Source organism: Schistocerca americana, chromosome X (assembly GCF_021461395.2).
Source record: "Schistocerca americana isolate TAMUIC-IGC-003095 chromosome X, iqSchAmer2.1, whole genome shotgun sequence".
Taxonomy (NCBI): Eukaryota; Metazoa; Arthropoda; class Insecta; order Orthoptera; family Acrididae; genus Schistocerca; species Schistocerca americana.
Window position 1 is genome coordinate 571,045,456 of NC_060130.1, and position 15,281 is coordinate 571,060,736.

At 45.1% G+C, this 15,281-nt stretch overlaps 1 protein-coding gene across 1 annotated transcript in view; it reads right to left on the reverse strand.

The window, feature by feature from the left end:
* The window catches only part of LOC124556181, a 659,170-nt gene that overhangs the window by 178,833 nt on the left and 465,056 nt on the right, over positions 1–15,281 (reverse strand). The window contains exons 3-4 of the mRNA XM_047130177.1: positions 6,728–6,917; positions 1,948–2,092 (exon numbers count right to left, since the gene is read on the reverse strand). Of these exons, the coding sequence (XP_046986133.1) occupies positions 1,948–2,092; positions 6,728–6,917 (335 nt within the window). The remainder of the gene's footprint in view (positions 1–1,947; positions 2,093–6,727; positions 6,918–15,281) is intronic.

The following is a 15,281-nucleotide window of genomic DNA, read 5'->3' on the forward strand; positions in this document are numbered from 1 at the left end:
TTTTGCTTTTCCGGTGTTGGAAGGATTGGCCGTTGTCTTTTATTGCAACGTTGTCCCCCCGGAATGTCGGAAGGCTGTGTTTGCTAACTCTATTTTTGCAGCACTTTCATCGATAGTGTTTCCATTGCTATCGTACAGAGAAGACATTGACTGTGTCTTGGCGCTAGCATACTTTATATTTGACCAGAATTTTTTTAATTTTCTGCAAGGTTTTCATACGAAGTCTCGTTGTGGAAACTATTATAAGCTTCTCACATTAAAGTCTGCGCTAAATTTCGAGCTTCTGTAAAAGATCGCCAATCTTGGGGTTTTTGCATTCATTTGAACTTGGCGTGCTGTTTTCGTTGTTTCTGTAAGTGTCCAGAATTGTTTCGTGTACCATAGAGAACAGCTCCGTCGTTTGTTAATTTTTTTGGTATAAATCTTTCAACTGCTGTTTAGACTATTTCTTCGAATTCAAGACACATCTAGTATACAATTACATTGTTAATTTGGTAGGAGTGTAGATCTCTCTGACTAAAACGTCAAGCTAATATTACTTTCTTTTTTGATTAAATGCATTTTTAGTTTATTCTTTGATGATTTGTGAGTTACGGTATTCAGTCTCGCTACTACAACCCTGTGTTCACTAATCCCTGTATGCGTTTTGATGCTCGTTATTAGCTCAGGATTATTTGTTGCTAAGATGTCAAGTGTGTTTCCACGACCGTTTACTTCGCTAGTGGGCTCAGGAATTAATCGCTCGACATACGTTTCCTAGAATGCGTTTACTGCAAATTTCGGATAATATTTTATGCGTACTTCCGGATTTAAACACGTACTTTTGTCAACGTGTCTACGGTAAACTGAAGTCACCGTCAACTTTAATTGTATGAGTCCTGTACAAGTTTGAAATTAAACTGAAGTTTCCTTTGAACATTTCTGCAATTGTATCGTCTGAATTGGGAGAATACAAGTATTATTTCATTCCTGTTGCCAAGAATGACGTCTACCAACACTAATTCACAGGAACTATCTACAAAGTACTACAATTTCATTACAACATAAACTACTTCTAACGTCAACAAACACGCCACCGCCAACTGTATGTAGCCTATCCTGTCTGAACACCGTTAGGTTCTTCGCAAAAATTTCGGCTGAACTTATCTCCGGCTTTAGCCAGCTTTTAGTACCTATAACGATTTGAGTGTTACCGATTTCTATTAGCACTTAGAGAGCAGGTACTTCCCCAACACAGCAACGACAAATGTTATAAGGTTCGTAGATCTACTATCTACCTGTGTTCGACGTGCTCACTTCGACACCTAACCCTTACTGTGTTTCCCCGAGGCCCTCTAAAAAACCTCCCAGTGCACGCCACAAATCCCGCTACCAGTGTAGCCGCCTTCCATGAGTCACTCGTTGTATTTGATGCCACTGAACAATATGTAGATGACTTGGACTAGGCTCTGTGAGCCGTGGGCCGCGGTTGAACGATCAAGGATCGGAACTTCTACGCATCGTGTTTAGTGTCATATGAAGTATATGCCAAAACACATCGTCACTTTCGTGATGGTGAAAGACATCGCCTCACTAATGATATTGCTCACAACTGTATAGTCAAGAATGACCAGGCTCCCTGTCAGTTTACAAACCAAAGTTCCCAAATCTCCTTCCAAGAATGAGAGTACAGAATGCTGTTGACAGGCAATCTATCAGATAGAGATTTGGAGTTCCGTGGATACATATCCATACTTGTACATTAAATAGTTGATTACTGCGTTAAGAAAAGCGGGTTACATTGTTTATTTTATCACCATTTCCTACATTCAATACCTATTATTAAATAGAACTCAGCTTAGATAAAGTACGAAGTGATGACCAATCCAGCATTTAAAAGGAGGGTACAATGAGCCCAACTGTGCTCTTCTGCTAGGCAAAGTACACGGAAGGAAGGTTGTTAGATACCTGACTGACAGTGAGGAGATCCCGAGGCGTACAGTAGGGAAACTGAACACCCGGCAGAAGTGCCTGGGCCAGAGACACGTATACCACAGCCTCTAGCAGCGAGTTGCGCGCTGACACTGCCAATGTGAAACGGTTGTCTTCAGGCCTGCAACGTGAGATAAAATACACCTTAGTGAGATATTAGTACGTGTTCCGAGTCTGTGAAAGCAATAATGCTTAACCCAAAATTTTGGTGATCACCATTGTTTTCTTTTCTGGAACGGTAATGTGATCCTTTAACAACAGCTGTCATTGAACAATACTTTCTTTCAAATTCAGCTAGGGCCTAGTGCCGAAAACAAACATTTCTCTATGTGTGCAACTGTTGCTTATGATACAATTCAGTAATCCAAATTTTTGGAACACAGGAGAGAACTGAATGACATGATAAACAATAAGCCTTCGATTGTGTCTCTACTCACCTTTGTTTCTGTAACATATTATGTTGTTATCTCTTTAAACACTCTGTGTTAACTGTTGCGGAAATATACCACATGTTCCTTTTGCGGTGGTTACTCGTGCGTACCTTGTGATTAGGGTTTTGGTCCCATACTGTGTAGAGGAATAAGCTTATCCACACGTGAATATGCCAGATGGTTGAGTCACGTAACAAAAAAGTTCAAGAACATAAAATAATTTTACGGTGACCAGTGAGGAAACATATGGCTTGTTTATTTCAAAGTTATTACGAGAGACTATTCCCAGACGAAATGCTAGGTGACTGAAAAGGCAGCAAACGAGATTTCGTTAGTAGTGCAAAGGCCTAAACTGAGAAATGTTTGCTTTCGACCTTTCAAATGGAAGTACTGTCACTCTAGGATCAACTGCGAGATGCATTCACACGAAGCACGTGCTAGTCATACCAAACGGAGCCACTGTGTAAAAGGGAAAAACATCACCAAAATATCACAAAATTTCTTCCATATCTCTATTTCACTAGAAATTGTCAACACATTTTCTTACCATAAATTTTCTGAATAACTGACGAATATTACTTTTCTAGTTAATTAAGTATATTCGACGAACTCTTTATCCCAAATATTACAAAATTTAAGAATCTTATCACACTGACTTTAAGTTCCCGTGGTTTCCCTAAACGACTTCAGTTAAATCTTAGGATGACTCCTCCGAAAAAAAAGACCTCCTTATTTCTCTTCCATAAACACTAGGTTCAGCTGGGTGCTCTTTTTTTAATTGCTGCATGCTGACGAAACTCTGAAATCTAAAAATATGGCTAATAACACGTAAAATAGAAAAGGAAGGATGATACAAATGAAATAGTTCGTCAACTTGGACGTTACAGCGATCAACTTTAGAGAATACTCAAACGAACGCTGTTATTACCTCTTTCCCTTTCTGTCGCGTGCACAAACACGTCGTTCCTGTTATTCTGGCACGCCTTGTAAGGTAATACTCACAAATTCTCGGCGCATAGCTACCCTCTGATCGACAAACCTTCAAAGGATATATTGAAAAACATGGAAAGAAAATTATGCAGGATAAAGAATAATAATAATAAGAAGAAATCACAATAACACTGAAGCATACTGAGAGGGCTGTTAAATGATTAAGTAGCTCATTGGCAAATAAACTGGTGGCCATTAAAACTGGAACACAAGGAAGAATTGTAAATCAGTATTTTACAAGTTATGTGGATACAGTATAATAGGAAGAATATATTGCCATTTGGGAGTACAAAGGGTAAGGAATTCAGTACACAGTGTCACATTTAGGAGAAACAAGGGCTCTAACTTGGGTGGACATCTAGTCGATCTGAGCTGGGATGACTGATACAAGTATTTCATTCCACACTACTTCAGCCCTTTATCAGAATCCATCAATCTTAGTGGCTGGAGAATGGTGGTGTGCCGGTCACTCGACAACTCATGATCAGACGTTTTCATTGGGTGAGACTTTTGAAGAACGTGCTGACCAGGACCACAGTCGAACAGCCTCTCTACCGTGATAGGTCAGAACAGACAAGGAAAGTGTGGTTTTGGGTTAACTTGTTGAAAGGTAATGTCTCAGAGACCTCAAAAATAGGACACAGCTACAGCCACCAGAATTTTCGTTCTTCTCTGAGACCCTACGCATGGAGACTTCCATCGTGATGTTGTACGCAAAACACGGATTCGTTTGAAAAGACGACATAGTGCCGCTCCTGTATGTAGTTTTGTTGTTGGACGCACCACTGTCGGTATGCCTCCCTCTGCTGCCGCGTCAAGGGAAGCTGCAGTAACGGTCTCCGTGCAGACAGTCCGTAGGCTCCGGACGTTTTCGCACTGCCAATAGTGAGACTTGTCTTGCTACAAACTAGCCCATCTCCTCTTGCTATAAACACGTCCATGTCCTGACACAAGCTGCATGGCGTGGCTGTACAATTTTGTGAAAAATTGGTTTGTCCTCTTGAGCGCTAGTCGCGTGGAACCATTGAGATCCTGCACGGCGCTGAGTATGGCCCTCGTGGATCCTTCCATTCCATATTCGCACGACAGCCGTGTGGTCCCAACCAAATGACTGGAATATCGCGGAAAGATGAACTGCACTCTTCGATAGCCTGTGAACCTGCCGCCGTTGAATTCCGACAAGTGCTGATAAAAATTCAACTTCCTATAAAAAAGCATAACATGTTCTTCTTACAACCAACCAAGATTCAAATGCCATTTCTGAATATAAACCCGCTGCTTAAATTTTGTTGTTTCATACTGACGGCATTAGTCTTACCTACTCTGTGTGATTGTGCTGAAAGCTAATCATTTGCATATCGAAGCATGTAGTAGACTTCACACCACTACCAAATGTGTGAGTGGGTCGATGAGGTCTTAAATAGTAGTACTCAGTACGTTGTCCTGGATAGCAAGCGTACATCAGAGACGATGGTGAATGAAATGGATTCACATATGGTGAACACATATCAGCGTCAGCTTCTTGTGATAAATAAAAATTTGTGCCGGACTGGGACTCGGTGCTGGATTTCCCGCTTCCCATGATCACGCCACCTGTGCTACTCCAAAGCCCCATATGTCACGCAGTTACAGTCCAAATGCTCCTACTTTGGTGAAACTAAGCACAGGAAGCCATTCGTTACTATTTTGCATCGTCATATTAGTACCGCCAGGCGTCATTACATTAATAATGGTGTCGGTAACTGTGATGGTGCCATAACTGTAATCATGCATGCCTGAAGGACACTGTATTCTAATAAATTCAGTTACAGCGTCGACATAGACACTGTCACCATTAATAATATAACTGCGCTTGACGGGGCTAAAATGACGATACAGTATAATAACCGAGGTCTCTCTACGCTTAGTTTCACGAAAGTTAAAGCTTTTTGACTGTGAATGCGTGACATATGCAGCTTTGGACGAACCCTGAGGACGTGCTCGCTTAGCAGTGTTAAAGGCCACTGCTCATGTTGGGTGGGAAGTCTGGGTTGGACTTCCAGTGCGGCACAAATTTTCATTTGTCACAAGTAGCTGACGCTAATATGTATTCACAATATATGAATCCATCTCATGACTTTCAGAGCTGCTAATCGTCAAAGACAGTGCATACATTTCAGAAGGACATTACTGTATTGTAATAAATATAATTACTGCTTCAACACGGGCATTGTCACCTTTCAGGACAGAGGCAAGGACATCGTCAGGAATGCCTCAGGGAAGTGTGATTGGACCACTCTTGTTCTCTATATACTCGAACGTAAACGATCTGCCTGATAGCGCGAGCAACATTTTGCTACTGTTTTCTGATGACGCTGTAGTGAGTGTATGGGAAATTGTCGTCGTTGAGTGACTGTTGGAGGTTACATGATGACTTAGATAGAATTTTTATTTGGTGTGATGAGTGGCAGGTTTCCCTAAATGTAGGAAACTCTAAGTTAATTTGGTGAGTAGGCAAAACAATGCCTAAACGTTCGAATACACTGGTTCACTGCTTGAAACATTTACGCCATTTACATACCTAGGCATAACTTTGCAAAGCAATATGATATGGAACGATCACGTAACGACAGTAGTAAGGAAGGCCTCAGTTTATTTGGAGAATTCTGGGACAGTTTCCATCATCTGTAAAGATGACCGCGTATAGAACAAGAGTGCGGCCCTTTCTTGAGTATTATTGTTTGGGACCTGCACCACGTCAGATTAATGGAAGACGTCGAAGCAGTTTAGGGGAATCCTGCTGTTAGACCAACATGTGAGTATTTCGGAGATACTTTGTGAACTAAAATCCGAAACACTGGAGGAAAGACGGCATTCTTTTCACAAAACACTACTGAGAAACTTCAGAGTACTGGCAGTTGCGGCTGAGGTGCAAAATGATTGTACTGCCGCATGCGTACATTTCACGTAAGCATTGCGAAGGCAAGAGAAATTATGGTTTGTGCGGAGGCAGTCGCTTACCCTCGCTCCATCTGCGAGTACAGTAGCAGTGGTCCAATGTCTCCGCCACGCACCGAATAATGGCTTTCGGAGTATGTATGTAGCTGTAGAATGTTGTTGCATGTCACCTTCATGGTGTTGCCATTTTAATGGCCAGCAGTGTAGCTGAAAAGTGAATGAAGTTAAATAGCGTTGGAAGATTGTGAAACTAGTGCTATGACGGTTCGTGAAATGAAAACTGATAAAGGTTAGCAGTCTTCTAGTAGCGGGAAAAGAAAATGTTATTTGCTACGGTGTAACGAAGTTGAGGTGGTAAGTATAGGTAGGTGCGGCAAGCCGTAGGCGGTGGTACTGACTGGGAGTCGAGCTCGAGCCAGGCGCGCGTAGCGTTCTCGAGGCTGAGGACGGCGTCTGCTGCGAGCGCGGCCGCGTCTCGCCACTCGAGGTGCGCGCCGGCCAGCGTGTCGCGGTAGCTGCGCGCCTGCTCCAGCTGCTCCTCCGCCGCCTCCTCCTCCTCGCTGCCGTGGCTCTCGCCGAACAGCGAACCTGTGTACCACACAGTTTGCTAAGCAGCTTTCTATCTATACCAGTAACACACGTCGTAACGTAATTTTATCGAGACTACATCTAAGCTACCACGTCACAACCTACTACAAAAAGTTTCAGTTTAAGGGCGTTGCTTCAGCGTCTACCAGGTACTTCTCCTATGGGTCGTCAGCAGCATTTTCTGTGGTGTTTCTGCAGATATTTTCAATTTAGTTTTTGCAGTGTGTAGCTGGAGTCAACCCAAACTAATGCTACTCATCTTTCATAAGACGCCCAACGCCGACGAGAAACGCCGGTTTGTTTCCTGCTTCAAACAAAATGATTTTTAAATTGAAATTTAACCAACACATTAGACAGAGCGGTCTCAAATTAGTCTAGTGCGATATTCGTTTTATCGATACATATTAACAGAGATAGTAGAACACGAAGAATAATCAATACTACAGCAGCGACTGAGCAGCGCTTCTGCGTTGCGTTAGCAGTCGTCGCGGGCCAGGGCCGTGCTGGTTATTTTTGTATTTTACTGTTCCTGTTAAAAGATATCGATAAAACGAATATCGCTCTAAACTAACTTTGGAACGCTCTCTCTAATGGATACGTAATACTTCGATTTAAGAGTAATTTTGTTTGTAACGGTAAACAAACTGACACTTCCCGTCGGCGATGTGCGTCGCATCGAAGACTTGAAAAACAGTATTTGCTTGGGCTGACTACAGCTACACGTTGCAAAAACGAAAGGGCAAACAGCTGCGAAACACATCTACATCTACATCTACATTTATACTCCGCAAGCCACCCAACGGTGTGTGGCGGAGGGCGCTTTACGTGCCACTGTCATTACCTCCCTTTCCTGTTCCAGTCGCGTATGGTTCGCGGGAAGAACGACTGTCTGAAAGCCTCCGTGCGCGCTCTAATCTCTCTAATTTTACATTCGTGATCTCCTCGGGAGATATAAGTAGGGGGAAGCAATATATTCGGTACCTCATCCAGAAACGCACCCTCTCGAAACCTGGCGAGCAAGCTACACCGCGATGCAGAGCGCCTATCTTGCAGAGTCTGCCACTTGAGTTTATTAAACATCTCCGTAACGCTATCACGGTTACCAAATAACCCTGTGACGAAACGCGCCGCTCTTCTTTGGATCTTCTCTATCTCCTCCGTCAAACCGATCTGGTACGGATCCCACACTAATGAGCAATACTCAAGTATAGGTCGAACGAGTGTTTTGTAAGCCACCTCCTTTGTTGATGGACTACATTTTCTAAGCACTCTCCCAATGAATCTCAACCTGGAACCCGCCTTACCAACAATTAATTTTATATGATCATTCCACTTCAAATCGTTCCGCACGCATACTCCCAGATATTTTACAGAAGTAACTGCTACCAGTGTTTGTTCCGCTATCATATAATCATACAATAAAGGATCCTTCTTTCTATGTATTCGCAATACATTACATTTGTCTATGTTAAGGGTCAGTTGCCACTCCCTGCACCAAGTGCCTATCCGCTGCAGATCTTCCTACATTTCGCTACAATTTTCTAATGCTGCAACTTCTCTGTATACCACAGCATCATCCGCGAAAAGCCGCATGGAACTTCCGACACCGGAGAAAATGCGCCAGACGACTCTTACGAAGGACTTCCTGCATGTAACGTAGCGCGACTCCGATATGGGTATGTAAGTACCTCCATGTTGGCAAGGTATTAGTGTGGCATTCGTGTCTTTTCGACGCGCTTGCGGCAAATGCGGAAAAGTGGACTATAGCGAAGTTATTAACAAATACGTCCAAACAGCACCAACGTGCTTTTCTTCGTTTGTTAATGACAAATACCGACAATCATCCACCGGAGAATGAAGAAAGCGTGTGGCGCAGCAGGTCTATCGTAAACCACCGTTGTGGAATTGTGCGACATGGGGTGATGAAGCTTCATGATAACGCACATCCCCATATCGAAAATGTGAAGTAGAATTACACCAACTTAAGTAAAGACATTCGAACACCTGCCCTATAGTCCTGATCTCTGCCCGTGCCATTATCACTTCTTCGGTCCTTAAGAAAGCCTTGGAGGGTCGACGATTCCTCCTTGACGAATATGAGCAGCAGGCAGTTACGGACGTTTTCACGCGACATGATATGGTGTTTTACCAAAAGGGTACATTCAACATGGTGCGTCAGGGGAATGATTGCCTTAGTTCTCAGGGCGATTGTGTCCGATTGGCACAGAAATTCCGGATTGTATGGCCTTCGAACCGAAACTCTTTGATCGCCCCTTACACGTCTGAGGTCGAAGTTCCACACGACGGCATTTTAGTATATAACATTCTCGGTTTGAACGACGCGTCAAATATAGGTACAGCTTTGAGTTTCTTAAGAAATCGTTTATCGTGTTCGTCACAAGCAAATGACGGTCGTGGCTGCTGTTGTGGTAATTACTTATAGCCTATAGACGGCTCGCGATTGGTCGGGGTACGTCATCGTTAAGTCATGCTGCGAGAAAATTTTGATAAACGCCCATTAAATGTGGCTATATTTCATCCACACTCGTTTTATCGGTATTTTGATGATGGTACGTTTGTGCTCCGCTACCGAAGTTACGGAGCAGTTAATCGATCGAGTTCTCCTCTACGTGATGTGGATGTCCTCTTCAAAGTTGAGAGTGCTGCGTCTCCGTGGAGCAACACAGTCAACCTCCTAGTTGTGAACTTACCAGTTTGTCGCAGCCTTTGTTGTGATCGGGCGATAATACATTGCTCTGCAAAACTCAATGACTAGATAGATACAGCATCATAACATATTAACTATTAGGTGGAAATGAATAAAAATGTAGTAGAAGTTGCCAAGGATCTCGCAGTCGTGCACAGAAAGGTGTATAACACATGGCGTGAGGTCGGTATGACTGCACTGAGGTGATAAAAGTCATGGGATACCTCCTCCTGATATCCTGTCGGGACCTCCTTCCGCCTGGCGTAGTGCAGCAAGTCGCTGGAAGTTCTCTACAGAAATACTGAGTCATGCTCCCTCTATAGTCGTCGGCAACTGTGCAAGTGTTTGCCGGTGCAGGATGTTATGCGGGAACTGATATCTCGGTTATGTTCCATAAATGTTCGACGGGATGTATGCCGCACGATCTGTTCGGCCAAATCATTCGCTAGAAATGTTCAGAATAATCTTCAAACCAATCGCGAACAACTGAGGCCTGATGACATGACATTGTTGTTTGAGAACGTGCAGTCCATGAATGGCTACAAATGGTCTCCATGTAGCCGAACATAAGAAGTTCCAGTCAGCGATCGGACCAGAGGACCCAGTCCATCCCACGTAAACACAGCCAACACCGTTATGGAGCCATCACCGGCTTTCATGGTACCTTGTCGACAACTGGTGTCCATGGCTTTGGGGGGCTGTACCACACTCGAATCCTACCAGCAGCTCTTATTAACTGAAATCGGGATTCATCTGATCGTACTCCGGTTTTCGATTCGTCTAGATTCCAACCGATGTGGTCACGAGCCCAGAGGAGGTGCTGCAGGAGAAGTCGTACTGTTAGAAAAGGCAGTCACGTCGGTTGTCTGCTGCCATAGCCTATTAACCCAAATTTTGCCGCACTGTCCTAACGGATATGTTCGCCGTACGCCCCACACTGATTTCTGAGGTTATTTCATGTACTATCGCCTGTCTGTTAGTACTGACAACTCTACGCAAACGCCGGCTGCTCTCGGCCACTTGGCCGCTGCGTTGTCCGTGGTGAGAGGTATTGCCTGAAATTCGGAATTTTCGGCACACTCTTGACACTGTGGATATCAGAATATTGGATTGCCTAACGACTTACGAAAGGGAATGTCTCTTGCGCCTAGCTCCAACTACCATTCTGGGATCAAAGTCTGTTAATCCCCGTCGTGCGACCATAATCACGTCGGAAAGCTTTCATATGAATTACCTGAGTACTAATGACAGCTGCACCAATGCACTACTCTTTGATACGTCGAGTATGCGATACTACCGTCTTTTGTATATGTGCATATCGCTATCTCATGACTTCATCACCTCAATGTATAGCGCCAAATGGGACTGGCGCAGGCTGGTGTGTCCGAGCGGTTCTAGGCACTTCAGTCTGGAACCGCGCGACCGCTACGGTCGCAGGTTCGAATCCTGCCTCGGGCATGGATCTGTGTGATGTCCTTAGGTTAGTTAAGTTTAAGTAGTTCTAAGTTCTAGGGGACTGATGACCTCAGATGTTAAGTCCCATAGTGCTCAGAGCCATTTGAAACATTTTTTGAGGCTGGCCCCACAACAGGAGGTAGTTGAAGAGGCGGGAACAGAGTGTCTGTCAGCCAGTGAGCAGTTAACGGTGCGCTGTGGTGGTGTTCTTCATTACAACACGACCTTGAGACCAAATTTGGTTGGCTTGACACGGAGATTGTCATCGGGAAACTGGGAGAAGTACGAAATTTGACGAGGTTAGCCCAAGAGTTTTGTATTGCTCATAGTGTTGTTTCACGTGCGTGGGAAGCGTTCCTAACTGCCCTAAGGAATGGAGATGGTCGACCACGGTCACCTACAGCAAGAGATGACCGATACACTGTGCAACAGGTAAGAAAGGACGCACGTATAACAGCAGCTGCAATTGCAGCCACATTTAACAAAACTGCAAAGCACGCAGTCTCATGCTCCACAGTGGCAGAATGACTGCATGGAGTCGTTCTCTTCGCCCGACGATCCTTGTTCTCTGTTGACATCAGCAATTCGGCGGCTGCGTTTGCAATGGTCCGTACTGACCTGCAAATCATTGAACACGGTAAACTCACCGGTCAACGTTACTATGACACTGAACTCCTTCCCCATATGCGTATTTTCAGGGTTATGCTCTGTCCTGACTTCATTTTTACGGAGACAATGCTCGACCGCATTGAACAGCGCAAGTGGAAGAGCTCTTTTCCCCCAACTTAAAGCCTATCGAGCACGTGTGGGCTGTGGTGGGGAGACGTATTGCAGCACATCCATATGCGCCAACGACCATCCAGCAGTTGGTAACCCCGCTGGTCTACGTACTGAACGGCCTACCGCAAGAAATCCCTACCAGTCCTGATGGTCACTTGTCAAGCAGAGCATGGAGTGCTTCCCGAGGTGAACAGGTATCCTGTCATGAATCATGTCCCACCTTTTGTAATGTTCACGGTATCAACATAAATTGCGGTGCCATAAGTTAATTATTGGCTTTGAATAGAACTGTCATTTCTGTTCGTTTCATTGGGTATTTCATTCAGTTACCTTCTACGTTCTAACGTAGCAGTTCATTCTACGTATGGTCCCAGTATCATCGAGATATGTTACTTGGCAGTGACGCATCATTTAGATTTTACTTTCATCCTTAAGTTTTGGAGCTTTGGACATCAATGTAGCATGCGCTGTCGAATTACAATAGGGATGACGACGGCGCCCTTCTGTCAGTTTGTTTGGGTACTGTGATGTGGTAGATCTGAAAGTGATTCGATTCACAAACTTATCTAATATAAATAATTTATTCCACATTTCCTGTTACGGGTTTCTCATAAGGGCTTTTTCTACTAAGTTCTATCTACAACCCATAGAAGCCTGTAGCAGGCATTTTGAAACTCTGTGCATAGAACTACAAGTATCTATGACAAGGCCAGCTGCATTACTAGGTTAAGCGTCTGAAGTACATAATTGGAAATAATGGTTATGGGGCTTGAGATATAAAGCAAGGAAAGAAACTAAAACAAGAAAACGTTGAGAAATCATGTGACGATCTACGTTTTGTACTTCTTCCTATCTGTGGGGTTGCATCTAGCAAAATACACTCCTGGAAATGGAAAAAAGAACACATTGACACCGGTGTGTCAGACCCACCATACTTGCTCCGGACACTGCGAGAGGGCTGTACAAGCAATGATCACACGCACGGCACAGCGGACACACCAGGAACCGCGGTGTTGGCCGTCGAATGGCGCTAGCTGCGCAGCATTTGTGCACCGCCGCCGTCAGTGTCAGCCAGTTTGCTGTGGCATACGGAGCTCCATCGCAGTCTTTAACACTGGTAGCATGCCGCGACAGCGTGGACGTGAACCGTATGTGCAGTTGACGGACTTTGAGCGAGGGCGTATAGTGGGCTAGCGGGAGGCCGGGTGGACGTACCGCCGAATTGCTCAACACGTGGGGCGTAAGGTCTCCACAGTACATCGATGTTGTCGCCAGTGGTCGGCGGAAGGTGCACGTGCCCGTCGACCTGGGACCGGACCGCAGCGACGCACGGATGCACGCCAAGACCGTAGGATCCTACGCAGTGCCGTAGGGGACCGCACCACCACTTCCCAGCAAATTAGGGACACTGTTGCTCCTGGGGTATCGGTGAGGACCATTCGCAACGGTCTCCATGAAGCTGGGCTACGGTCCCGCACACCGTTAGGCCGTCTTCCGCTCTCGCCCCAACATCGTGCAGCCCGCCTCCAGTGGTGTCGCGACAGGCGTGAATGGAGGGACGAATGGAGACGTGTCGTCTTCAGCGATGAGAGTCGCTTCTGCCTTGGTGCCAATGATGGTCGTATGCGTGTTTGGCGCTGTGCAGGTGAGCGCCACAATCAGGACTGCATACGACCGAGGCACACAGGGCCAACACCCGGCATCATGGTGTGGGGAGCGATCTCCTACACTGGCCGTACACCACTGGTGATCGTCGAGGGGACACTGAATAGTGCACGGTACATCCAAACCGTCATCGAACCCATCGTTCGACCATTCCTAGACCGGCAAGGGAACTTGCTGTTCCAACAGGACAATGCACGTCCGCATATATCCCGTGCCACCCAACGTGCTCTAGAAGGTGTAAGTCAACTACCCTGGCCAGCAAAATCTCCGGATCTGTCCCCCATTGAGCATGTTTGGGACTGGATGAAGCGTCGTCTCACGCGGTCTGCACGTCCAGCACGAACGCTGGTCCAACTGAGGCGCCAGGTGGAAATGGCATGGCAAGCCGTTCCACAGGACTACATCCAGCATCTCTACGATCGTCTCCATGGGAGAATAGCAGCCCGCATTGCTGCGAAAGGTGGATATACACTGTACTAGTGCCGACATTGTGCATGCTCTGTTGCCTGTGTCTATGTGCCTGTGGTTCTGTCAGTGTGATCATGTGATGTATCTGACCCCAGGAATGTGTCAATAAAGTTTCCCCTTCCTGGGACAATGAATTCACGGTGTTCTTATTTCAATTTCAAGGAGTGTAGATAGGTTTCTGTGAATAACAAGAATGAAGCTTATTTTCCATCCATCCAAGAAAATAAAGGACACCCGGTTAAGGACAGTCTCGACCTTATGGTCCCTGAAATTTATAAGACGCCTAATGAGTGTGGAAGCGACTAGATCGATCAGTCTATCTGTAGCGTTACCGACCGTTTTGCAGAACACCAAAGACATATTAAATACCAGCAACTTGAGATACGAACAGCTGCTGAACCTAGGCTCACCAGTAAACACAGAATAATGTTACATGAAACTACAATCTAGTATCACGCTTCCGCGTACTAGCATACTGTTATTAAAGAAGCAGTACAAATTAGAATGTGCGAGAACAGCTTCAAGCGGAACAGCGGCTGTGACGATAGCAATGCGTCTATGTCTATAAATTGTTGGCGCAGTAGCAGTCATAATAGTAAATTTTTCCCGACTAAGATGATGCACGATTTAGTCGAAAACTTAAACTAGTACACATATTTGACTTCACAAATAAACCGAGACTGTGATATACTGTGGATCCCCATTGTCCACTACGTACTGCGTTCAATTTGCATATAGTGTGCCACTAAGCCCTAATCTTTCATATTTATATGTGTAGTCTGTTCTTTGGGATATGTCAAAAAGAGTGACACAAGCGATAATTAATGACTTTATCTGTCCGTGGACACTGACTTTAATCAATGGCGAAAGTTGAGAATTTGTGCCGGACAGGGATTCGCGCCTGGGTCTCGTGCTTACTAGGCAGATACGCTGACCACTGTGCCGTCCGGACACACCGGTCATCGCCACTGCACGGACTTTCGCAGCACGCCTCCCGTCAGACAAAATCCTCATCTTAACCACACACTTCTGATGTAGTCCCCCTTGCGCATTATTATCATTAATCGCGGCAATTCGCAGATTCCCGTAAGAGTTCGAGCGTGGTGTGCATTCACACTGAAGTGATAATTCGTAGTCCTCTCCTGAATTATATACACTGATCATCCAGAACATTATGACCATATATACGATATAATCTAGTCCAGGCGATAGCAGGTGAGGTATGACTGCTAGTCTGACACACGCCCGGTGAATGCAGTAAAAGCGAGAGTGCTGTTACTCGCTCCTGT